Raw genomic sequence first — 25387 nt, 5'->3', positions numbered from 1 at the left:
TTATAGATAAAAGTTCACAACTACACTGACAATAGTGAATACAGATGAGACATTTTCCTCCACAGATGATAAGTAATCAAATATTGCAAAGTATACAGATTGAACCTAAGCTCCTCCTCCTGTCAGTCACTCTCAGTTCCAGTGTTGTATTAAATTGCTCCTCCAGCACCTCCTCTCCTCATCCTCCAAACCCTCTAATCTGTCAGCAGTAAACTCACTTTCCAAGTTACAAGGCCATTCTCAGCACACACTGACAACATGGTGGGGACCCTCTGCACTCTCATCACTGCTCTAACATGTAAGGAGGCTGACTTACTGCAGCTTTGACCTCATGTTGGATTCATCAGTCTGTGTGTTTCTCTTGACTCCATGTCATCTTGTTTTTTCCAGGTGTTAGTGGTGTGACGGTGGTGACACAGAAGCCTCCTGTTGTGACAGTGAGGAAAGGAGAGACAGCCACCATGGACTGTAACCTGGGGACTGTTACTAACGATGCTGTTCGCTGGTATAAACAGATTCCAGGAGGAGTTCCTCAGTATGTGCTGACGTTTTATCATAGCTGGAGCTCTGTAAAGTATGGCTCTGGATTCTCTTCTCCCAAATTCACATGTAATCATCAGTCAACATCAGATTATCGACTGATCATCAACAATGTGGAGGAGGGAGACTCAGCTGTCTATTTCTGTAAAACATGGGACAGCTCTGTGAATGAGTACGTATCACAGTGATTTACACAGTGACAAAAACCTCCTCACTGAACACTTCTGCTTTTTCAGTCTCACATGTGTCAGTTGACAGTGGAGCTATTGAACAGTACTTTGTGTAACATCCTACAGTATCATACAAAATACTTTTTCCAAGCACCTAAATGCTTTTATTGGATTCCCACATGGATCTTTATGTATCTTTGCGTGTTGGCTTAAATAATGTAAAAAAAAAATCAACAAGCAAAGCTCTAGTAAATGTACTTCACCCTCCTGCCACCCAACATGTGATCATTTTCTTCTAGATAAATCCCCTGGTACACTGGCACTGATAGTTATAATACATCCAGCTGCAGTAAAAATGACAGTAATCAAACTACATGAGTCCAGTTTCTAGAGACAGACTCCAAGGTCAATTGCTTCACAGAAAAAAACGATAAAAATCTGTTCATGAAAATCTTATGTTAACCCAACAAAAGGTCATCTATACAGAGATTCCTGTTTTATAACATAATGACATTAGTCACAATTTTAATTAACAGTTAACATGTTTGTTTGGTTGAGGGAAATTAAGAAGAATAAAAATACTGAGATCAGAGATACATATAATTTACTGTAAACTAGGCATGGGCCGGTATGAGATTCTGGCGGAATGATAACCATAAGTAAAAAATATCACAGTTTCATGGAATGGCGGTATTGCGATTACAGCTCTAAAATGTTCCTAAAAGGAAGAAAAATAAAGACAGACATGTTAATTTAACCTGAATATACACTGTAATGACAGTTTGAGGGGTCGTGATACTGTACGCTGCAGCTGCACCACCTGAGGGATTTCTGACCAGCACTTTCTGTCTTTAACCAGACAAAAAACAGCTCATACCTTCGGAACGGTATGACAGAAAATTTGGCGGTTTCGGTTTTCATGGCTTTTTCAAATCACGGTATACCTTGAACACGGTTATCATCCCATGCCTACTGTAAACCTTTCAACACTGTTTACTGCACATAATATACAACATTTCCTTAACTTTATTGCACAAATCTTTAAACATTAATAATATTTTGTGGTTGATATGATTATTTAAAAATCAGTATAGAAAGGTAAATTGGTGTATCCTGTGAAGTTAACAATATTCATTCTAACAGAATCCAAAACACAACATGAAGATATAAATATGGCTTGTTTTATAATCCGTTGTGATCTCAATGTAAATGAAGAGGCCAAGTGTCAGCGCTGTAATATCAGAAGAAACTGTCTCTGACTGGAAACACAATGATGTTTTATTTATTATCATTTAATGAATCAAAAAGTTTTCCTCTAATCTTCACATGTGTGCAAAACCAGAGTTTATATCGAGCAAGGAATACCTGTTGTTTACTTCTGAATAACTTGTAAATTAGATGATCATTATTTTGTGAAAAGCTCTATGTAGAATGGTGGAAATGTAAAACTTTCATGAATGAATGCCATCCATTATTAACGGAAAATAATACAAAATCCACACAAATATAGGGCTTTCTTGAGATTATTAGTTTACAGTATGTTATAGATGAAAGTTCACAGCTACACTGACAATGGTGAATACAGATGAGACATTTTCCTCCACAGATGATAAGCAAACACCAAATGTTACAAACTATACAGATTGAACCAAAGCTCCTCCTCCTGTCAGTCACTTCCAGTTTCAGTGTTGTTTTAAATTGCTCCTCCAGCACCTCCTCTCCTCATCCTCCAAACCCTCTAATCTGTCAGCAGTAAACTCACTTTCCAAGTTACAAGGCCATTCTCAGCACACACTGACAACATGCTGGGGACCCTCTGCACTCTCATCACTGCTCTAACATGTAAGATATTCTTCTCATTCCTTTTATATCTCATATTTTCAACATTTTAACTCATGTATTTTTGTGTTTGTTGACAGATGCTGATGCAGTGATAGTTCTGACCCAGACGCCTGCTGTCCACACAGTTTCTACAGGACAAGAAGTTGTTCTCAAATGCAACATTCAGAGAGATGATAGTCAATATGTCTACTGGTATAAACAGGTTCCTGGTAAACCTCCTCACTATGTTCTGAGATTTCTCCATTCTGACAGTTCACCTGAATTTGGAACAGGATTCTCCTCAGACCGGTTCAACTCTAAATCCTCATCAAACATAGATTACCAGTTCATTATTAAGAGAGCAGAGACAGGAGATTCTGCAGTTTATTTCTGTAATACATGGGACGACTCTGCTAACGAGGAAGTATCACAGTGATTTACTCTGTGACAAAAACCTCTTCACTAAGTACTTCTGCTTTTCCAATACCTCACACATCAATTAATGCTCTCTGTAGCTTCATGATACTTTAAAGATGAATACAAACCAGTGTCATCAATCTATTCTTGAAAACACTCATTTCATATAATATACCTAACATTAATATTAACTACAAGTAGAGAATTATGGGACCCCAAACAGTGTCAATAATTTATGAGTTCACATAGGTCATAACAAATAGCCTGATGAGTACACTATATTATGAGACATCATGTTCTGTGTGTAATTATTTCTTTAGGATTATTTGAATAGTTTCATTCAAATGTGATGTTTGAAGTAAAGATGATTTTGCCAAGAAATAAGTTAAATATAGAATTAATTTGATACCACACTGCATTCAATAATACCAATGCAAACTTTGTTGCATAGTCTGAATCATGTGTTTATGAGAGGAAACATTTCCACCATCATCCTTCTCCATTTATTGATGATATTCAGACTTTTAACATCAACATGAAACCAAAATGATGCAACAGAAGATTCAGAATCAATCCTCAAGTCCAGCAGTGTTTTGGATTATAAACACACTGATGAAGGGAACGACATGTTGACAGTGAAAGTTGGTCTCAACAGGATGTTTCAGTTTCACTCCCCTCATTAGAGACAGTCAGGAGGTTTTTGTACAGCCATGTGTACAAACTGAATCACTGTGGTATTCGGACAAGGAACCAAGCTGAGTGTGACAAGTAAGTTCTTTTAAACTGATCATAAAAAACAAAATAGATTTATTGTTTCTGATGAATATTAAGAGAAAACAATCAATGTATGTATTCTTGTTTATTACATTAAACATGTTTGCCAGTAAATAGGTTCATTTTGTGCCTAAGCAACTGTGTCTTTGAAGGCTAAGGAAAGATCAGCAAATGATCATAGTATTTAAAATGTTTGGTACAAATATTGTAAAAAAAATATGTTTTTTTAAACAAATGTTGAAAATATGTATCTACATTCAGTGAAAAGTTGTAATATTTAAATACATTTAATTCTCTGCTATAGGAATGATAAATGATCTGTCAAGAGTATTTTGATGATGTTACTAATATTAAATTATTGTGCTTGTATTTTTGAATTACTAATCTTATGAGGTTTTAGGATAGTTTTGAACTAATTTGAATATTTATAAGATTATTTTATATCTGTTTTTCCCCCTAATGATTTGGTAGACACAACTTAATCATACTTTCCAACAGTGACTGAAATGATTTCATAACTGATCATTGTAATGTCATGATTGATATATGTAGTTTATAATATATTTAATAATAATCAACATTGTTCATATTTTAGGTGATGATTTTCACATGTTTCCAGTTACTTTTACTTCTTCTGTTTGTTATATTGTCCAAACACCTAATGAATGAATCTGTTACTGTCATGCTTCTTATGAATGATTTAATTTCTAGATGATCAGTTTTTTCTTTGACTATAATGTCAGTTATGTATAATTGTCCTTCATGTATTTTCAGGCTCCAGTCTCTCTCCTCCTGTCCTGACAGTCTTCCCTCCGTCCAGTGCTGAGCTCCAGTCCAACCAAGCCACTCTGGTCTGTCTGTCCAGTCAGTCTGTGCCTTTTGCAGATGTGACCTGGTTGTCTGCTGGGAGTCCAGTGAGCAGTGGGATCTCTACCAGCACCGCTGTTCAGCAACCAGACCAGACTTTCCAAATCAGCAGCTATCTGTCCATCCAGACGTCAGACTGGAACATGGATAAGGTTTACACATGTAAAGTGTCTTTGGGCTCCCAGACTTCAGAGACAAACATCAACAAGTCAAAGTGTCCCTGAAGAATAGTAGAGGAGCAGAATGAGCATTTCAAATCTGCTTCTTTACTGTTTGTGCTGTTTGCTCATTACAAAGTTTAGATGTTAGAAAAGATGTGTCTGCATGCTTGTAATAAATGTTGTGACAGCTAGGTGGAGGTGTTGTATCAGCTTTGCAATTGTTACATTTTTCAAGACTTGTTTTATTAAATAAAAGCATTCTAATAAAAGCAGTTTTTGTTATGTTGTTGTTTTTAAAATATAAAACAATATTGGTTCAACTGCAATAAATGTAAACTTCACTACATTTAATTTTCCTTTAATTTTTCTCTCACTGATAATTACAGTTTATCCAAAAGAGACAGATAACAGACATATGTCTATTTTATTCATACTTGACAATATTCTTAATATATTAGGTTTATACATGCAATAAATACCAGGGAGAAAACTTCATTAATATTACTTTGTTTTATTTGATTAACTTTTCACAGTTAATATGTTAAATAATGAGATAAAGTGAGTAGAAACTGAAACTGAGTTTTCATCCTTCATCAGTGAAGCATCACTTCTCTCCTCCCTCTCTTCTTAACCAGGATGCAGCTGCAGGCCTCCTCTCCTTATTTATAGCTCCATGTAAATGAAGAGGTCAAGTGTCAGCTCTGTAATATCAGAAGAAACTGTCTCTGACTGGAAATACAATGATGTTTTATTTATTATCATTTAATGAATCAAAGATCTAATCTGTATTTTTTTCACATTTGTGCAACACCAGAGTTTATATCCTGCATGAAATATCTGTTGTTGACTTCTGAAATATTTATTAATTAGAGGAAGATTATTTTGTGTAAAGCTCTATGTAGAGTGGAGAAATGTTTCAAAATGTGAAACCTTCATGAGTGAATGTCATCCATTATTAACTGAAATTAATATATAATCCACACAAATTTAGGGTTTTCTTGAGATTATGAGTTTATTGTATTTTATAGATAAAAGTTCACAGCTACACTGACCATAGTGAATACAGATGAGACATTTTCCTCCACAGATGATAAGTAATCAAACATTACAAACTATACAGATTGAACCAAAGCTCCTCCTCCTGTCAGTCACTCTCAGTTTCAGTGTTGTATTAAATTGCTCCTCCAGCACCTCCTCTCCTCATCCTCCAAACCCTCTAATCTGTCAGCAGTAAACTCACTTTCCAAGTTACAAGGCCATTCTCAGCACACACTGACAACATGCTGGGGACCCTCTGCACTCTCATCACTGCTCTAACATGTAAGGAGGCTGACTTACTGCAGCTTTGACCTCATGTTGGATTCATCAGTCTGTGTGTTTCTCTTGACTCCATGTCATCTTGTTGTTTCCAGGTGTGAGTGGTGTGACGGTGGTGACACAGAAGCCTCCTGTTGTGACAGTGAGGAAAGGAGAGACAGCCACCATGGACTGTAACCTGGGGACTGTTAACAACATTGCTGGCTGGTATAAACAGATTCCAGGAGGAGTTCCTCAGTTTGTATTATATTTCTATCACAGCTATAGCGCTCCAACATATGGCTCTGGATTCTCTTCTCCCAAATTCACATCTAATCATCAGTCAACATCAGATTATCGACTGATCATCAACAATGTGGAGGAGGGAGACTTAGCAGTCTATTTCTGTCAAACATGGGACAGCTCTGTGAGTGAGTGGGTGTCACAGTGATTTACACTGTGACAAAAACCTCCTCACTGAACACTTCTGCTTTTTCAGTCTCACATGTCAATTGACAGTGGAGCTATTGAACAGTACTCTGTGTAACATACTCCAGTATTATGTACAATATTTTTTTCCAAGCAACTAAATGTTTTTATTGGTTTCCCACATAGATATTTAAAACTATTTATTTGTGTTTGGGCTTAAATAATGTAAAAAATCAACAAGCAAAGCTCCAGTAAATGTATATCACCTTCCTACTTAAAATCTGACATTGTCAAATAAATCAGCGTTTAAACACTCCTGTATCTTGTCAGACGCTGTTCTCAAAACCCAACATGTGATCATTTTCTTTTAGATAAATCCCCTGGTACACAGGCACTGATGGTTATAATACATCTAGCTGCAGTAAAGGTGACAGTAAATAAACTGCATGAATCCTGTTTCATAAGACTAACTCGATGGTCAATTGTTTCACAGAAAAAAAAAACCTATCTGTTTATTAATGTGCAGCTAATTCTATGTAAACCCAATAAAAGTCCATCTAGACACAGAGTCCTGTTTTATAATTGAATGACATTAGTCACAATTGAAATGTACAGGAAACATGTCTGTTTGATTGAGGTAAATTCAGAAGAATAAAAATACTGAGATCAGAGATAAATGTAATTTACTGTACACCTTTCAACATTGTATTTCTTTGTCATGAAATCATTTAATGTGAACCACATATATGATGCAGTTGATTTATGAATGAAAACTGTGTAGAGTGTTGAAACTCCTCCTCCACTTCTCCTGTCTCAAGTGTGTTTATAAGCTTCAGTCTCTCTTCTCCTCACACTCCAACCCTGCTCACCTCTCAGCTGGACAGTAAGAGACGTTTACACCACACACTTACATCATGCTGGGGATCCTCTGCACTCTCATCACTGCTCTAACATGTAAGATATTCTTCTCATTTCTTTTATATCTCATATTTTTAACCTTTTAACTCATGTATTTTTGTGTTTGTTGACAGATGTTGATGCAGTAAAAGTTCTGACCCAGACGCCTGCTGTCCACTCAGTTTCTACAGGACAAGAAGTTGTTCTCAAATGCAACATTCAAAGAGATGATGGATATTATGTCAGCTGGTATAAACAGGTTCCTGGTAAACCTCCTCAGTATGTTCTGAAATTTTACCATTCTCACAGTTCACCCAGCTTTGGAACAGGATTCTCCTCAGACCGATTCAACTCTAAAACCTCATCAAACATAGATTACCAGTTCATCATTGAGAGAACAGAGACAGGAGATTCTGCAGTTTATTTCTGTCAGACATGGGACAACTCTGCTTCTGCAGCTGTATCACAGTGATTTACTCTGTGACAAAAACCTCTTCACTAAGTACTTCTGCTTTTCCAATACCTCACACATCAATTAATGCTCTCTGTAGCTTCATGAGACTTTAAAGATGAATACAAACCAATGTCATCAATCTATTCTTGAAAACACTCATTTCATATAAGATACCTAACATTAATATTAACTACAAGTAGAGAATGATGGGACCCCAAACAGTGTCAATAATTTATGAGTTCACATAGGTCATAACAAATAGCCTGATGAGTACACTATATTATGAGACATCATGTTCTGTGTGTAATTATTTCTTTAGGATTATTTGAATAGTTTCATTCAAATGTGATATTTGAAGTAAAGATGATTTTGCCAAGAAATAAGTTAAACATAGAATTAATTTGATACATTCAATAATACCAATGCAAACATTGTTGCATGGTCTGAATCATGTGTTTATGAGAGGAAACATTTCCACCATCATCCTTCTCCATTTATTGATGATATTCAGACTTTTAACATCAACATGAAACCAAAATGATGCAACAGAAGATTCAGAATCAATCCTCAAGTCCAGCAGTGTTTTGGATTATAAACACACTGATGAAGGGAACGACATGTTGACAGTGAAAGTTGGTCTCAACAGGATGTTTCAGTTTCACTCCCCTCATTAGAGACAGTCAGGAGGTTTTTGTACAGCCATGTGTACAAACTGAATCACTGTGGTATTCGGACAAGGAACCAAGCTGATTGTGACAAGTAAGTTCTTTTAAACTGATCATAAAAAACAAAATAGATTTATTGTTTCTGATGAATATTAAGAGAAAATAATCAATGTATGTGTTCTTGTTTATATCATTTAACATGTTTGCCAGTAAATAGGTTCATTTTGTGCCTAAGCAACTGTGTCTTTGAAGGCTAAGGAAAGATCAGCAAATGGTCATAGTATTTAAAATGTTTGTTACAAATATTGTAAAAAATATATATATATATTTTAAACAAAAATATGTATCTACATTTAGTGAAAAGTTGTAATATTTAAATACATTGAATTCTCTGCTATAGGAATGATAAATGATATGTCAAGAGTATTTTGATGATGTTACTAATATTAAATTATTTTGCTTGTATTTTTGAATTACTAATCTTATGAGGTTTAGGATAGTTTTGAACTAATTTGAATTTATATGATTATTTTATGTCTGTTTTTTCCCCTAATGATTTGGTAGACACAACTTAATCATACTTTCCAACAGTGACTGAAATTATTTCATAACTGATCATTGTAATGTCATGATTGATATATTTAGTTTATAATATATTTAATAATAATCAACATTGTTCATATTTTAGGTGATGATTTTCACATGTTGCCAGTTACTTTTACTTCTTGTTTTTGTTATATTGTCCAAACACCTAATGAATGAATCTGTTACTGTCATGCTTCTTATGAATGATTTAATTTCTAGTGGATCAGTTTTTTCTTTGACTATAATGTCAGTTATGTATAATTGTCCTTCATGTATTTTCAGGCTCCAGTCTCTCTCCTCCTGTCCTGACTGTCTTCCCTCCGTCCAGTGCTGAGCTCCAGTCCAACCAAGCCACTCTGGTCTGTCTGTCCAGTCAGTCTGTGCCTTTTGCAGATGTGACCTGGTTGTCTGCTGGGAGTCCAGTGAGCAGTGGGATCTCTACCAGCACCGCTGTTCAGCAACCAGACCAGACTTTCCAAATCAGCAGCTATCTGTCCATCCAGACGTCAGACTGGAACATGGATAAGGTTTACACATGTAAAGTGTCTTTGGGCTCCCAGACTTCAGAGACAAACATCAACAAATCAAAGTGTCCCTGAAGAATAGTAGAGGAGCAGAATGAGCATTTCAAATCTGCTTCTTTACTGTTTGTGCTGTTTGCTCATTACAAAGTTTAGATGTTAGAAAAGATGTGTCTGCATGCTTGTAATAAATGTTGTGACAGCTAGGTGAAGGTGTTGTATCAGCTTTGAAATTGTTACAATTTTCAAGACTTGTTTTATTAAATAAAAGCATTTTAATAAAACAGTTTGTGTTATTTTGTTGTTTTTAAAATATAAAACAATAGTGGTTCAACTGCAATAAATGTAAAATTCACTACATTTAATTTTCCTTTAATTTTCCTCTCGCTGATAATTACAGTTCATCTAAAAGAGACAGATAACACATATATGTCTATTTTATTCTTACTTGACAATATTCTTTGGGTTTATACATGCAATAAATACCAGGGAGAACACTTGATTAATATTACTTTGTTTTATTTGATTAACTTTTAACAGTTAATATGTTAAATAATGAGATAAAGTGAGTAGAAACTGATACTGAATTTTCATCCTTCATCAGTGAAGCATCACTTCTCTCCTCCCTCTCTTCTTAACCAGGATGCAGCTGCAGGCCTCCTCTCCTCATTTATAGCTCCATGTAAATGAAGAGGTCAAGTGTCAGCTCTGTAATATCAGAAGAAACTGTCTCTGACTGGAAACACAATGATGTTTTATTTATTATCATTTAATGAATCAAAGAGTTTTTCTCTAGTCCGTACATTTTTCACGTGTGCAAAACCAGAATTTATATCGATCAAGAAATATCTGTTGTTGACTTCTGAATATATAAATTAGAAGATGATTATTTTGTGTAAAGCTCTATGTAGAGTGGAGAAATGTTTCAAAATGTAAAACCTTCATGAATGAATGTCATCCATTATTAACTGAAAATAATACAAAATCCACACAAATTTAGAGCTTTCTTGAGATTATGAGTTTATTGTATTTTATAGATAAAAGTTCACAGCTACAGTGACAATAGTGAATACAGATGAGACATTCTCCTCCACAGATAATAAGTAATCAAATATTGCAAACTATACCGATTGAACCAAAGCTCCTCCTCCTGTCAGTCACTCTCAGTTTCAGTGTTGTATTAAATTGCTCCTCCAGCACCTCCTCTCCTCATCCTCCAAACCCTCTAATCTGTCAGCAGTAAACTCACTTTCCAAGTTACAAGGCCATTCTCAGCACACACTGACAACATGCTGGGGACCCTCTGCACTCTCATCACTGCTCTAACATGTAAGGAGGCTGACTTACTGCAGCTTTGACCTCATGTTGGATTCATCAGTCTGTGTGTTTCTCTTGACTCCATGTCATCTTGTTGTTTCCAGGTGTGAGTGGTGTGACGGTGGTGACACAGAAGCCTCCTGTTGTGACAGTGAGGAAAGGAGAGACAGCCACCATGGACTGTAACCTGGGGACTGTTACTGGCAGTCGAGCTGTCTGGTATAAACAGATTCCAGGAGGAGTTCCTCAGTTTGTATTATATTTCTATCACAGCCATAGCGTTCCAACATATGGCTCTGGATTCTCCTCTCCCAAATTCACATCTAATCATCAGTCAACATCAGATTATCGACTGATCATCAACAATGTGGAGGAGGGAGACTCAGCAGTCTATTTCTGTCAAACATATGACAGCTCTGTGAGTGAGTTGGTATCACAGTGATTTACACTGTGACAAAAACCTCCTCACTAAACACTTCTGCTTTTTCAGTCTCACATGTGTCAGTTGACAGTGGAGCTATTGAACAGTACTTTGTGTAACATACTCCAGTATTATGTACAATATTTTATTCCAAGCACCTACATCTTTTAATTGGTTTCCCACATAGATATTTAAAACTATTTATTTGTGTTTGGGCTTAAATGATGTAAAAAATCAACAAGCAAAGCTCCAGTAAATGTATATCACCTTCCTACTTAAAATCTGACATTGTCAAATAAATCAGCGTTTAAACACTCCTGTATCTTGTCAGACGCTGTTCTCAAAACCCAACATGTGATCATTTTCTTTTAGATAAATCCCCTGGTACACAGGCACTGATGGTTATAATACATCTAGCTGCAGTAAAGGTGACAGTAAATAAACTGCATAAATCCTGTTTCATAAGACTAACTCCATGGTTAATTGTTTCACAGAAAAAAACAACTATCTGTTTATTAATGTGCAGCTAATTCTATGTAAATCCAATAAAAGTTCATCTAGACACAGAGTCCAGTTTTATAATTGAATGACATTAGTCACAATTTAAATGTACAGGAAACATGTCTATTTGATTGAGGTAAATTCAGAAGAATAAAAATACTGAGATCAGAGATAAATGTAATTTACTGTACACCTTTCAACACTGTATTTCTTTGTCATGAAATCATTTAATGTAAACCACATATATGATGCAGTTGATTTATGAATGAAAACTGTGTAGAGTGTTGAAACTCCTCCTCCACTTCTCCTGTCTCAAGTGTGTTTATAAGCTTCAGTCTCTCTTCTCCTCACACTCCAACCCTGCTCACCTCTCAGCTGGACAGTAAGAGACGTTTACACCACACACTGACATCATGCTGGGGATCCTCTGCACTCTCATCACTGCTCTAACATGTAAGATATTTGTCTCATTCCTTTTATGTCCCATAATTTCAAACATAAACAATTTAACTCATGTATTTTTGTGTTGACAGATGTTGATGCAGTGATAGTTCTGACCCAGACGCCTGCTGTCCACACAGTTTCTACAGGACAAGAAGTTGTACTCAAATGCAACATTCAGACAGATTATGGAAATTATGTCAGATGGTTTAAACAGGCTCCTGGTAAACCTCCTCAGTATGTTCTGAGATTTCTCCATTCTAACAGTTCACCCAACTTCGGAACAGGATTCTCCTCAGACCGATTCAACTCTAAATCCTCATCAAACATAGATTACCAGTTCATCATTAAGCGAGCAGAGACAGGAGATTCTGGAGTTTATTTCTGTTATACATGGGACGACTCAGCTATCGAGGGTGTATCACAGTGATTTACTCTGTGACAAAAACCTCTTCACTAAGTACTTCTGCTTTTCCAATACCTCACACATCAATTAATGCTCTCTGTAGCTTCATGAGACTTTAAAGATGAATACAAACCAGTGTCATCAATCTATTCTTGAAAACACTCATTTCATATAAGATACGTAACATTAATATTAACTACAAGTAGAGAATTATGGGACCCCAAACAGTGTCAATAATTTATGAGTTCACATAGGTCATAATAAATATCCTGATGAGTACACTATATTATGAGACATCATGTTCTGTGTGTAATTATTTCTTTAGGATTATTTGAATAGTTTCATTCAAATGTGATGTTTGAAGTAAAGATGATTTTGCCAAGAAATAAGTTAAACATAGAATTAATTTGATACCACACTGCATTCAATAATATCAATGCAAACTTTGTTGCATAGTCTGAATCATGTGTTTATGAGAGGAAACATTTCCACCATCATCCTTCTCCATTTATTGATGATATTCAGACTTTTAACATCAACATGAAACCAAAATGATGCAACAGAAGATTCAGAATCAATCCTCAAGTCCAGCAGTGTTTTGGATTATAAACACATTGATGAAGGGAACGAGATGTTGACAGTGAAAGTTGGTCTCAACAGGATGTTTCAGTTTCACTCCCCTCATTAGAGACAGTCAGGAGGTTTTTGTACAGCCATGTGTACTAACTGAATCACTGTGGTATTCGGACAAGGAACCAAGCTGATTGTGACAGGTAAGTTCTTTTAAACTGATCATAAAAAACAAAATAGATTTATTGTTTCTGATGAATATTAAGAGAAAACAATCAATGTATGTGTTCTCGTTTATAACATTTAACATGTTTGCCAGTAAATAGGTTCATTTTGTGCCTAAGCAACTGTGTCTTTGAAGGCTAAGGAAAGATCAGCAAATGATCATAGTATTTAAAATGTTTGGTACAAATATTGTAAAAAAAATAGTTTTTTGTAATATTTAAATACATTTAATTCTCTGCTATAGGAATGATAAATGATATGTCAAGTGTATTTTGATGATGTTACTAATATTAAATTATTGTGCTTGTATTTTTGAATTACTAATCTTATGAGGTTTTAGGATAGTTTTGAACTCATTTGAATTTTATATGATTATTTTATATCTGTTTTTTCCCCTAATGATTTGGTAGACACAACTTAATCATACTTTCCAACAGTGACTGAAATGATTTCATAACTGATCATTGTAATGTCATGATTGATATATTTAGTTTATAATATATTTAATAATAATCAACATTGTTCATATTTTAGGTGATGATTTTCACATGTTGCCAGTTACTTTTACTTCTTGTGTTTGTTATATTGTCCAAACACCTAATGAATGAATATGTTACTGTCATGCTTCTTATGAATGATTCAATTTCGAGTTGTCGAGTTTTTTTTTTTGACTATAATGTCAGTTATGTATAATTTTCCTTCATGTATTTTCAGGCTCCAGTCTCTCTCCTCCTGTCCTGACAGTCTTCCCTCCGTCCAGTGCTGAGCTCCAGTCCAACCAAGCCACTCTGGTCTGTCTGTCCAGTCAGTCTGTGCCTTTTGCAGATGTGACCTGGTTGTCTGCTGGGAGTCCAGTGAGCAGTGGGATCTCTACCAGCACCGCTGTTCAGCAACCAGACCAGACTTTCCAAATCAGCAGCTATCTGTCCATCCAGACGTCAGACTGGAACATGGATAAGGTTTACACATGTAAAGTGTCTTTGGGCTCCCAGACTTCAGAGACAAACATCAACAAGTCAAAGTGTCCCTGAAAAATAGTAGAGGAGCAGAATGAGCATTTCAAATCTGCTTCTTTACTGTTTGTGCTGTTTGCTCATTACAAAGTTTAGATATTAGAAAAGATGTCTGCATGCTTGTAATAAATGTTGTGACAGCTAGGTGAAGGTGTTGTATCAGCTTTGCAATTGTTACAATTTTCAAGACTTGTTTTATTAAATAAAAGCAATCTAATAAAACAGTTTGTGTCATTTTGTTGTTTTTAAAATATAAAACAATATTGGTTCAACTGCAATAAATGTAAACTTCACTACATTTCATTTTCCTTTAATTTTTCTCTCACTGATAATTACAGTTTATCTAAAAGAGACAGATAGCAGACATATGTCTATTTTATTCTTACTTGACAATATTCTTTATATATTGGGTTTATACATGCAATAAATACCAGGGAGAAAACTTCATTAATATTACTTTGTTTTATTTGATTAACTTATAACAGTTAATATGTTAAATAATGAGATAAAGTGAGTAGAAACTGAAACTGAATTTTCATCCTTCATCAGCGAAGCATCACTTCTCTCCTCCCTCTCTTCTTAACCAGGATGCAGCTGCAGGCCTCCTCTCCTTATTTATAGCTCCATGTAAATGAAGAGGTCAAGTGTCAGCTCTGTAGTATCAGAAGAAACTGTCTCTGAGTTGAAACACAATGATGTTTTATTTATTATCATTTAATGAATCAAAGAGTTTTCCTCTAATCTGTACATTTTTTAACATGTATGCAAAACCAGAGTTTATATCAAGCAAGGAATATATGTTGTTGAATGCTGAATAACTAAATTAGAAGATGATTATTTTGTGTAAAGCTCTATGTAGAATGGTGGAAATGTAAAACCTTCATGAATGAATGTCATCCATTATTAACGGACAATAACACAAAATCCACACAAATTTAGGGCTTTCTTGAGATTATCAGTTTACAGTATTTTATAGATAAAAGTTCACAGCTACACTGACAATAGTGAATACAGATGAGACATTTTCCTCCACAGATGATAAGCAAACACCAAATGTTACAAACTATACAGATTGAACCAAAGCTCCTCCTCCTGTCAGTCACTCTCAGTTTCAGTGTTGTATTAAATTGCTCCTCCAGCACCTCCTCTCCTCATCCTCCAAACCCTCTAATCTGTCAGCAGTAAACTCACTTTCCAAGTTACAAGGCCATTCTCAGCACACACTGACAACATGCTGGGGACCCTCTGCACTCTCATCACTGCTCTAACATGTAAGGAGGCTGACTTACTGCAACTTTGACCTCATGTTGGATTCATCAGTCTGTGTGTTTCTCTTGATTCCATGTCATCTTGTTGTTTCCAGGTGTGAGTGGTGTGACGGTGGTGACACAGAAGCCTCCTGTTGTGACAGTGAGGAAAGGAGAGACAGCCACCATGGACTGTAACCTGGGGACTGTTACTGTCAGTAATGCTTACTGGTATAAACAGATTCCAGGAGGAGTTCCTCAGTTTGTATTATATTTCTATCACAGCTATAGCGCTCCAACATATGGCTCTGGATTCTCTTCTCCCAAATTCACATCTAATCATCAGTCAAAATCAGATTATCGACTGATCATCAACAATGTGGAGGAGGGAGACTCAGCAGTCTATTTCTGTAAAACATGGGATGCTAACGAGGGTGTATCACAGTGATTTACACCGTGACAAAAACCTCTTCATTGAACACTTCTGCTTTTTCAGTCTCACACGTCAGTTGACAGTGGAGCTATTGAACAGTACTTTGTGTAACATACTGCAGTATTATGTACAATATTTTTTTCCAACCACCTAAATCTTTTTATTGGTTTCTCACATAGATATTTAAAACTATTTATTTGTGTTTGGGCTTAAATGATGGAAAAAATCAACAAGCAAAGCTCCAGTAAATGTATATCACATTCCTACTTCAAATCTGACATTGTCAAATAAATCAGCGTTTAAACATTCCTGTATCTTGTCAGACGCTGTTCTCAAAACCCAACATGTGATCATTTTCTTTTAGATAAATCCCCTGGTACACAGGCACTGATGGTTATAATACATCTAGCTGCAGTAAAGGTGACAGTAAATAAACTGCATCAATCCTGTTTCATAAGACTAACTCCATGGTCAATTGTTTCACAGAAAAAAACAACTATTTGTTTATTAATGTGCAGCTAATTCTATGTAAACCCAATAAAAGTTCATCTAGACACAGAGTCCTGTTTTATAATTGAATGACATTAGTCACAATTGAAATGTACAGGAAACATGTCTGTTTGATTGAGGTAAATTCAGGAGAATAAAAATACTGAGATCAGAGATAATGTAATTTACTGTACTCCTTTCAACACTGTATTTCTTTGTCATGACATCATTTAATGTAAACCACATATATGATGCAGTTGATTTATGAATGAAAACTATGAGTGTTGAAACTCCTCCTCCACTTTTCCTGTCTCAAGTGTGCTTATAAGCTTCAGTCTCTCTTCTCCTCACACTCCAACCCTGCTCACCTCTCAGCTGGACAGTAAGAGACGTTTACACCACACACTGACATCATGCTGGGGATCCTCTGCACTCTCATCACTGCTCTAACATGTAAGATATTCTTCTCATTCCTTTTATATCTCATGTTTTTAACCTTTTAACTTGTGTATTTTTCTGTGTTTGTTGACAGATGTTGATGCAGTGATAGTTCTGACCCAGACGCCTGCTGTCCACACAGTTTCTACAGGACAAGAAGTTGTTCTCAAATGCAACATTCAGAGATATTATGGAAATTATGTCTACTGGTATAAACAGGTTCCTGGTAAAACTCCTCAGTATGTTTTGGGATTTTACCATGGAAGCAGTTCACTCAGCTTTGGAACAGGATTCTCCTCAGACCGATTCAACTCTAAATCCTCATCAAACATAGATTACCAGTTCATCATTAAGAGAGCAGAGACAGGAGATTCTGCAGTTTATTACTGTCAAACGTGGGACGACTCTGCTTCTGCAGCTGTATCACAGTGATTTACTCTATGACAAAAACCTCTTCACTAAGTACTTCTGCTTTTCCAATACCTCACACATCAATTAATGCTCTCTGTAGCTTCATGAGACTTTAAAGATGAATACAAACCAGTGTCATCAATCTATTCTTGAAAACACTCATTTCATATAAGATACCTAACATTAATATTAACTACAAGTAGAGAATTATGGGACCCCAAACAGTGTCAATAATTTATGAGTTCACATAGGTCATAACAAATAGCCTGATGAGTAGACTATATTATGAGACATCATGTTCTGTGTGTAATTATTTCTTTAGGATTATTTGAATAGTTTCATTCAAATTTGATGTTTGAAGTAAAGATGATTTTGCCAAGAAATAAGTTAAACATAGAATTAATTTGATACCACACTGCATTCAATAATACCAATGCAAACTTTGTTGCATAGTCTGAATCATGTGTTTATGAGAGGAAACATTTCCACCATCATCCTTCTCCATTTATTGATGATATTCAGACTTTTAACATCAACATGAAACCAAAATGATGCAACAGAAGATTCAGAATCAATCCTCAAATCCAGCAGTGTTTTGGATTATAAACACACTGATGAAGGGAACGAGATGTTGACAGTGAAAGTTGGTCTCAACAGGATGTTTCAGTTTCACTCCCCTCATTAGAGACAGTCAGGAGGTTTTTGTACAGCCATGTGTACAAACTGAATCACTGTGGTATTCGGACAAGGAACCAAGCTGATCGTGACAAGTAAGTTCTTTTAAACTGATCATAAAAAACAAAATAGATTTATTGTTTCTGATGAATATTAAGAGAAAGCAATCAATGTATGTGTTCTTGTTTATAACATTTAACATGTTTGCCAGTAAATAGGTTCATTTTGTGCCTAAGCAACTGTGTCTTTGAAGGCTAAGGAAAGATCAGCAAATGATCATAGTATTTAAAATGTTTGGTACAAATATTGTAAAAAATATATTCTTTTAAACAAATGTAGAAAATATGTATCAACATTTAGTGAAAAGTTGTAATATTTAAATACATTTAATTCTCTGCTATAGGAATGATAAATGATCTGTCAAGAGTATTTTGATGATGTTAATAATATTAAATTATTGTGCTTGTATTTTTGAATTACTAATCTTATGACGTTTTAGGATAGTTTTGAACTTATTGAATTTTATATGATTATTTTATGTCTGTTTTTTCCCCTAATGATTTGGTAGACATAACTTAATCATACTTTCCAACAGTGACTGAAATGATTTCATAACTGATCATTGTAATGTCATGATTGATATATTTAGTTTATAATATATTTAATAATAATCAACATTGTTCATATTTTAGGTGATGATTTTCACATGTTGCCAGTTACTTTTACTTCTTGTGTTTGTTATATTGTCCAAACACCTAATGAATGAATCTGTTACTGTCATGCTTCTTATGAATGATTTAATTTCTAGTTGATCATTTTTTTCTTTGACTATAATGTCAGTTATGTATAATTGTCCTTCATGTATTTTCAGGCTCCAGTCTCTCTCCTCCTGTCCTGACAGTCTTCCCTCCGTCCAGTGCTGAGCTCCAGTCCAACCAAGCCACTCTGGTCTGTCTGTCCAGTCAGTCTGTGCCTTTTGCAGATGTGACCTGGTTGTCTGCTGGGAGTCCAGTGAGCAGTGGGATCTCTACCAGCACCGCTGTTCAGCAACCAGACCAGACTTTCCAAATCAGCAGCTATCTGTCCATCCAGACGTCAGACTGGAACATGGATAAGGTTTACACATGTAAAGTGTCTTTGGGCTCCCAGACTTCAGAGACAAACATCAACAAGTCAAAGTGTCCCTGAAAAATAGTAGAGGAGCAGAATGAGCATTTCAAATCTGCTTCTTTACTGTTTGTGCTGTTTGCTCATTACAAAGTTTAGATGTTAGAAAAGATGTGTCTGCATGCTTGTAATAAATGTTGTGACAGCTAGGTGGAGGTGTTGTATCAGCTTTGCAATTGTTACATTTTTCAAGACTTGTTTTATTAAATAAAAGCAATCTAATAAAACAGTTTGTGTTATTTTGTTGTTTTTAAAATATAAAACAATAGTGGTTCAACTGCAATAAATGTAAACTTCACTACATTTAATTTTCCTTTAATTTTTCTCTCACTGAGAATTACATTTTATCTAAAAGAGACAGATAACACATATATGTCTATTTTATTCTTACTTGACAATATTCTTTGGGTTTATACATGCTATAAATACCAGGGAGAAAACTTGATTAATATTACTTTGTTTTATTTGATTAACTTTTAACACTTAATATGTTAAATAATGAGATAAAGTGAGTAGAAACTGATACTGAATTTTCATCCTTCATCAGTGAAGCGTCACTTCTCTCCTCCCTCTCTTCTTAACCAGGATGCAGCTGCAGGCCTCCTCTCCTTATTTATAGCTCCATGTAAATGAAGAGGTCAAGTGTCAGCTCTGTAATATCAGAAGAAACTGTCTCTGAGTTGAAACACAATGATGTTTTATTTATTATCATTTAATGAATCAAAGAGTTTTCCTCTAATCTGTAGATTTTTTCACATGTGTGCAAAACCAGAGTTTATATCAAGCATGAAGTATCTGTTGTTTACTTCTGAATAACTGAATTAGAAGAAAATTATTTTGTGTAACGCTCTATGTAGGGAGGAGAATTGTTTCAAAATGTAAAACTTTCATGAATGAATGTAATCCATTATTAACTGACAATAATACAAAATCCACACTAACTGATTTTATAGATAAAAGTTCACAGCTACACTGACAATAGTGAATACAGATGAGACATTTTCCTCCACAGATGATAAGCAAACACCAAATGTTATAAACTATACAGATTGAACCAAAGCTCCTCCTCCTGTCAGTCACTCTCAGTTTCAGTGTTGTATTAAATTGCTCCTCCAGCACCTCCTCTCCTCATCCTCCAAACCCTCTAATCTGTCAGCAGTAAACTCACTTTCCAAGTTACAAGGCCATTCTCAGCACACACTGACAACATGCTTGGGACCCTCTGCACTCTCATCACTGCTCTAACATGTAAGGAGGCTGACTTACTGCAGCTTTGACCTCATGTTGGATTCATCAGTCTGTGTGTTTCTCTTGATTCCATGTCATCTTGTTTTTTCCAGGTGTGAGTGGTGTGACGGTGGTGACACAGAAGCCTCCTGTTGTGACAGTGAGGAAAGGAGAGACAGCCACCATGGACTGTAACCTGGGGAGTGTTACTAACAGTGTTGCTCGCTGGTATAAACAGATTCCAGGAGGAGTTCCTCAGTTTGTATTATATTTCCATCACAGCAGTAGCGCTCCAACATATGGCTCTGGTTTCTCCTCTCCCAAATTCACATCTAATCATCAGTCAAAATCAGATTATCGACTGATCATCAACAATGTGGAGGAGGGAGACTCAGCAGTCTATTTCTGTAAAACATATGACAGCTCTGTGAGTGAGTACGTATCACAGTGATTTACACTGTGACAAAAACCTCTTCATTGAACACTTCTGCTTTTTCAGTCTCACACGTCAGTTGACAGTGGAGCTATTGAACAGTACTTTGTGTAACATACTCCAGTATTATGTACAATATTGTTTTCCAAGCACTTAAATGTTTTTATTGGTTTCCCACATAGATATTTAAAACTATTTATTTGTGTTTGGGCTTAAATAATGTAAAAAATCAACAAGCAAAGCTCCAGTAAATGTATATCACCTTCCTACTTAAAATCTGACATTGTCAAATAAATCAGCGTTTAAACACTCCTGTATCTTGTCAGACGCTGTTCTCAAAACCCAACATGTGATCATTTTCTTTTAGATAAATCCCCTGGTACACAGGCACTGATGGTTATAATACATCTAGCTGCAGTAAAGGTGACAGTAAATAAACTGCACGAATCTTGTTTCATATGACTAACTCCATGGTCAATTGTTTCACAGAAAAAAAACAACTATCTGTTTATTAATGTGCAGCTAATTCTATGTAAACCCAATAAAAGTTCATCTAGACACAGAGTCCTGTTCTATAATTGAATGACATTAGTCACAATTGAAATGTACAGGAAACATGTCTGTTTGATTGAGGTAAATTCAGAAGAATAAAAATACTGATATCAGAGATAAATGTAATTTACTGTACACCTTTCAACACTGTATTTCTTTGTCATGAAATCATTTAATGTAAACCACATATATAATGCAGTTGATTTATGAATGAAAACTGTGTAGTGTTGAAACTCCTCCTCTTCTTCTCCTGTCTCAAGTGTGTTTATAAGCTTCAGTCTCTCTTCTCCTCACACTCCAACCCTGCTCACCTCTCAGCTGGACAGTAAGAGACGTTTACACCACACACTGACATCATGCTGGGGATCCTCTGCACTCTCATCACTGCTCTAACATGTAAGATATTCTTCTCATTCCTTTTATATCTCATATTTTAAGCCTTTTAACTCATGTATTTTTGTGTTTGTTGACAGATGTTGATGCAGTAAAAGTTCTGACCCAGACACCTGCTGTCCACACAGTTTCTACAGGACAAGAAGTTGTTCTCAAATGCAACATCCAGAGAGATGATAATCGCTATGTCAACTGGTATAAACAGGTTCCTGGTAAACCTCCTCAGTATGTTTTGGAATTTCACCGTTCTAACAGATCACCCAGCTTTGGAACAGGATTCTCCTCAGACCGATTCAACTCTAAAACCTCATCAAACATAGATTTCCAGTTCATCATTAAGAGAGCAGAGACAGGAGATTCTGCAGTTTATTTCTGTCATACATGGGACAGCTCTGCTAACGAGTACGTATCACAGTGATTTACTCTGTGACAAAAACCTCTTCACTAAGTACTTCTGCTTTTCCAATACCTCACACATCAATTAATGCTCTCTGTAGCTTCATGAGACTTTAAAGATGAATACAAACCAGTGTCATCAATCTATTCTTGAAAACACTCATTTCATATAAGATACCTAACATTAATATTAACTACAAGTAGAGAATTATGGGACCCCAAACAGTGTCAATAATTTATGAGTTCACATAGGTCATAACAAACAGCCTGATGAGTACACTATATTATGAGACAACATGTTCTGTGTGTTATTATTTCTTTAGGATTATTTGAATAGTTTCATTCAAATTTGATGTTTGAAATAAAGATGAGTTTGCCAAGAAATAAGTTAAACATATAATTAATTTGATACCACACTGCATTCAATAATACCAATGCAAACTTTGTTGCATAGTCTGAATCATGTGTTTATGAGAGGAAACATTTCCACCATCATCCTTCTCCATTTATTGATGATATTCAGACTTTTAACATCAACATGAAACCAAAATGATGCAACAGAAGATTCAGAATCAATCCTCAAGTCCAGCAGTGTTTTGGATTATAAACACACTGATGAAGGGAACGAGAAGTTGACAGTGAAAGTTGGTCTCAACAGGATGTTTCAGTTTCACTCCCCTCATTAGAGACAGTCAGGAGGTTTTTGTACAGCCATGTGTACAAACTGAATCACTGTGGTATTCGGACAAGGAACCAAGCTGATTGTGACAAGTAAGTTCTTTTAAACTGATCATAAAAAGCAAAATAGATTTATTGTTTCTGATGAATATTAAGAGAAAACAATCAATGTATGTGTTCTTGTTTATTACATTAAACATGTTTGCCAGTAAATAGGTTCATTTTGTGCCTAAGCAACTGTGTCTTTGAAGGCTAAGGAAAGATCAGCAAATGATCATAGTATTTAAAATGTGTGGTACAAATATTGTAAAAAAATATATATATATATATTTTAAACAAAAATATGTATCTACATTTAGTGAAAAGTTGTAATATTTAAATACATTTAATTCTCTGCTATAGGAATGATAAATGATCTGTCAAGAGTATTTTGATGATGTTACTAACATTAAATTATTGTGCTTGTATTATTGAATTACTAATCTTATGAGGTTTTAGGATAGTTTTGAACTTATTTGAATTGTATATGATTATTTTATGTCTTTTTTTCCCCTAATGATTTGGTAGACACAACTTAATCATACTTTCCAACAGTGACTGAAATGATTTCATAACTGATCATTGTAATGTCATGATTGATATATTTAGTTTATAATATATTTAATAATAATCAACATTGTTCATATTTGAGGTGATGATTTTCACATGTTGCCAGTTACTTTTACTTCTTCTGTTTGTTATATTGTCCAAACACCTAATGAATGAATCTGTTACTGTCATGCTTCTTATGAAGGATTTCATTTCTAGTTGATCAGTTTTTTCTTTGACTATAATGTCAGTTATGTATAATTGTCCTTCATGTATTTTCAGGCTCCAGTGTCTCTCCTCCTGTCCTGACAGTCTTCCCTCCGTCCAGTGCTGAGCTCCAGTCCAACCAAGCCACTCTGGTCTGTCTGTCCAGTCAGTCTGTGCCTTTTGCAGATGTGACCTGGTTGTCTGCTGGGAGTCCAGTGAGCAGTGGGATCTCTACCAGCACCGCTGTTCAGCAACCAGACCAGACTTTCCAAATCAGCAGCTATCTGTCCATCCAGATGTCAGACTGGAACATGGATAAGGTTTACACATGTAAAGTGTCTTTGGGCTCCCAGACTTCAGAGACAAACATCAACAAGTCAAAGTGTCCCTGAAGAATAGTAGAGGAGCAGAATGAGCATTTCAAATCTGCTTCTTTACTGTTTGTGCTGTTTGCTCATTACAAAGTTTACATGTTAGAAAAGATGTGTCTGCATGCTTGTAATAAATGTTGTGACAGCTAGGTGGAGGTGTTGTATCAGCTTTGCAATTGTTACATTTTTCAAGACTTGTTTTATTAAATAAAAGCATTGTAATAAAACAGTTTGTGTTATTTTCTTGTTTTTAAAATATACAACAATAGTGGTTCAACTGCAATAAATGTAAACGTCACTACATTTAATTTTCATTTCATGTTCCTCTCACAGATAATTACAGTTTATCCAGAAGAGACAGATAACAGATATATGTCTATTTTATTCATACTTGACAATATTCTTTGGGTTTATACATGCTATAAATACCAGGGAGAAAACTTGATTAATATTACTCTGTTTTATTTGATTAACTTATAACAGTTAATATGTTAAATAATGAGATAAAGTGAGTAGAAACTGAAATTGAGTTTTCATCCTTCATCAGTGAAGCATCACTTCTCTCCTCCCTCTCTTCTTAACCAGGATGCAGCTGCAGGCCTCCTCTCCTTATTTATAGCTCCATGTAAATGAAGAGGTCAAGTGTCAGCTCTGTAATATCAGAAGAAACTGTCTCTGACTGGAAACACAATGATGTTTTATTTATTATCATTTAATGAATCAAAGAGTTTTCCTCTAATCTGTATATTTTTCACATGTGTGCAAAACCAGAGTTTATATCGAGCAAGGAATATCTGTTGTTGACTTCTGAATAACTTTTAAATTAGAAGATAATTATTTTTGTAAAGCTCTATGTAGAATGGTGGAAATGTAAAACTTCATGAATGAATGTCATCCATTATTAACTGAAAATAATAAGAAATCCAAACAAACTGAGGGCTGTCTTGAGATTATTAGTTAATTGTATTTCATAGATAAAAGTTCACAGCTACACTGACAATAGTGAATATAGATGAGACATTTTCCTCCACAGATGATAAGTAATCAAATATTGCAAACTATACAGATTGAACCAAAGCTCCTCCTCCTGTCAGTCACTCTCAGTTTCAGTGTTGTATTAAATTGCTCCTCCAGCACCTCCTCTCCTCATCCTCCAAACCCTCTAATCTGTCAGCAGTAAGCTCACTTTCC

At 35.3% G+C, this 25387-nt stretch overlaps 3 protein-coding genes and 3 gene segments (V, D, J or C); all 6 read left to right on the top strand.

Moving 5' to 3' along the window:
- Positions 1–258: 258 nt before the first annotated feature.
- LOC128378728 (immunoglobulin lambda-1 light chain-like) lies at positions 259–5012 on the top strand. The gene is made up of 4 exons (XM_053338312.1): positions 259–298; positions 391–716; positions 3683–3716; positions 4497–5012. Exons 1-4 carry the CDS (start codon positions 259–261, stop codon positions 4811–4813), a joined length of 717 nt encoding a protein of 238 aa, XP_053194287.1. The 3' UTR covers positions 4814–5012.
- On the top strand, positions 2513–3159 carry LOC128378729 (Ig kappa chain V-V regions-like). The segment is given in 2 exon segments: positions 2513–2552; positions 2630–3159. Coding segments are annotated over 2 exon segments (378 nt in total).
- A 2377-nt stretch (positions 5013–7389) lies between the features above and the next one.
- Positions 7390–14509, top strand: LOC128379292 (Ig mu chain C region secreted form-like). The segment is given in 8 exon segments: positions 7390–7429; positions 7507–7825; positions 8545–8585; positions 9359–9665; positions 10835–10926; positions 11019–11346; positions 13419–13456; positions 14193–14509. Coding segments are annotated over 8 exon segments (1482 nt in total).
- A 1213-nt stretch (positions 14510–15722) lies between these two features.
- Positions 15723–16186, top strand: LOC128379291 (immunoglobulin kappa variable 3-15-like). The segment is given in 2 exon segments: positions 15723–15762; positions 15855–16186. Coding segments are annotated over 2 exon segments (372 nt in total).
- Positions 16187–17073: 887 nt separating this feature from the next.
- LOC128378749 (immunoglobulin lambda-1 light chain-like) lies at positions 17074–19372 on the top strand. Its single transcript, XM_053338335.1, has 4 exons — positions 17074–17113; positions 17193–17511; positions 18239–18279; positions 19056–19372. The coding sequence occupies exons 1-4, from the start codon at positions 17074–17076 to the stop codon at positions 19370–19372; spliced, it is 717 nt and encodes a 238-aa protein (XP_053194310.1).
- Positions 19373–21919: 2547 nt separating this feature from the next.
- Positions 21920–24281, top strand: LOC128378442 (immunoglobulin lambda-1 light chain-like). The gene is made up of 4 exons (XM_053337962.1): positions 21920–21959; positions 22037–22358; positions 23086–23123; positions 23901–24281. The coding sequence occupies exons 1-4, from the start codon at positions 21920–21922 to the stop codon at positions 24215–24217; spliced, it is 717 nt and encodes a 238-aa protein (XP_053193937.1). The 3' UTR covers positions 24218–24281.
- The last annotated feature ends 1106 nt before the right edge of the window (positions 24282–25387 follow it).

Source organism: Scomber japonicus, chromosome 18 (assembly GCF_027409825.1).
Source record: "Scomber japonicus isolate fScoJap1 chromosome 18, fScoJap1.pri, whole genome shotgun sequence".
Lineage (NCBI taxonomy): Eukaryota > Metazoa > Chordata > Actinopteri > Scombriformes > Scombridae > Scomber > Scomber japonicus.
This window is presented reverse-complemented; position numbering and strand designations above follow the sequence as displayed.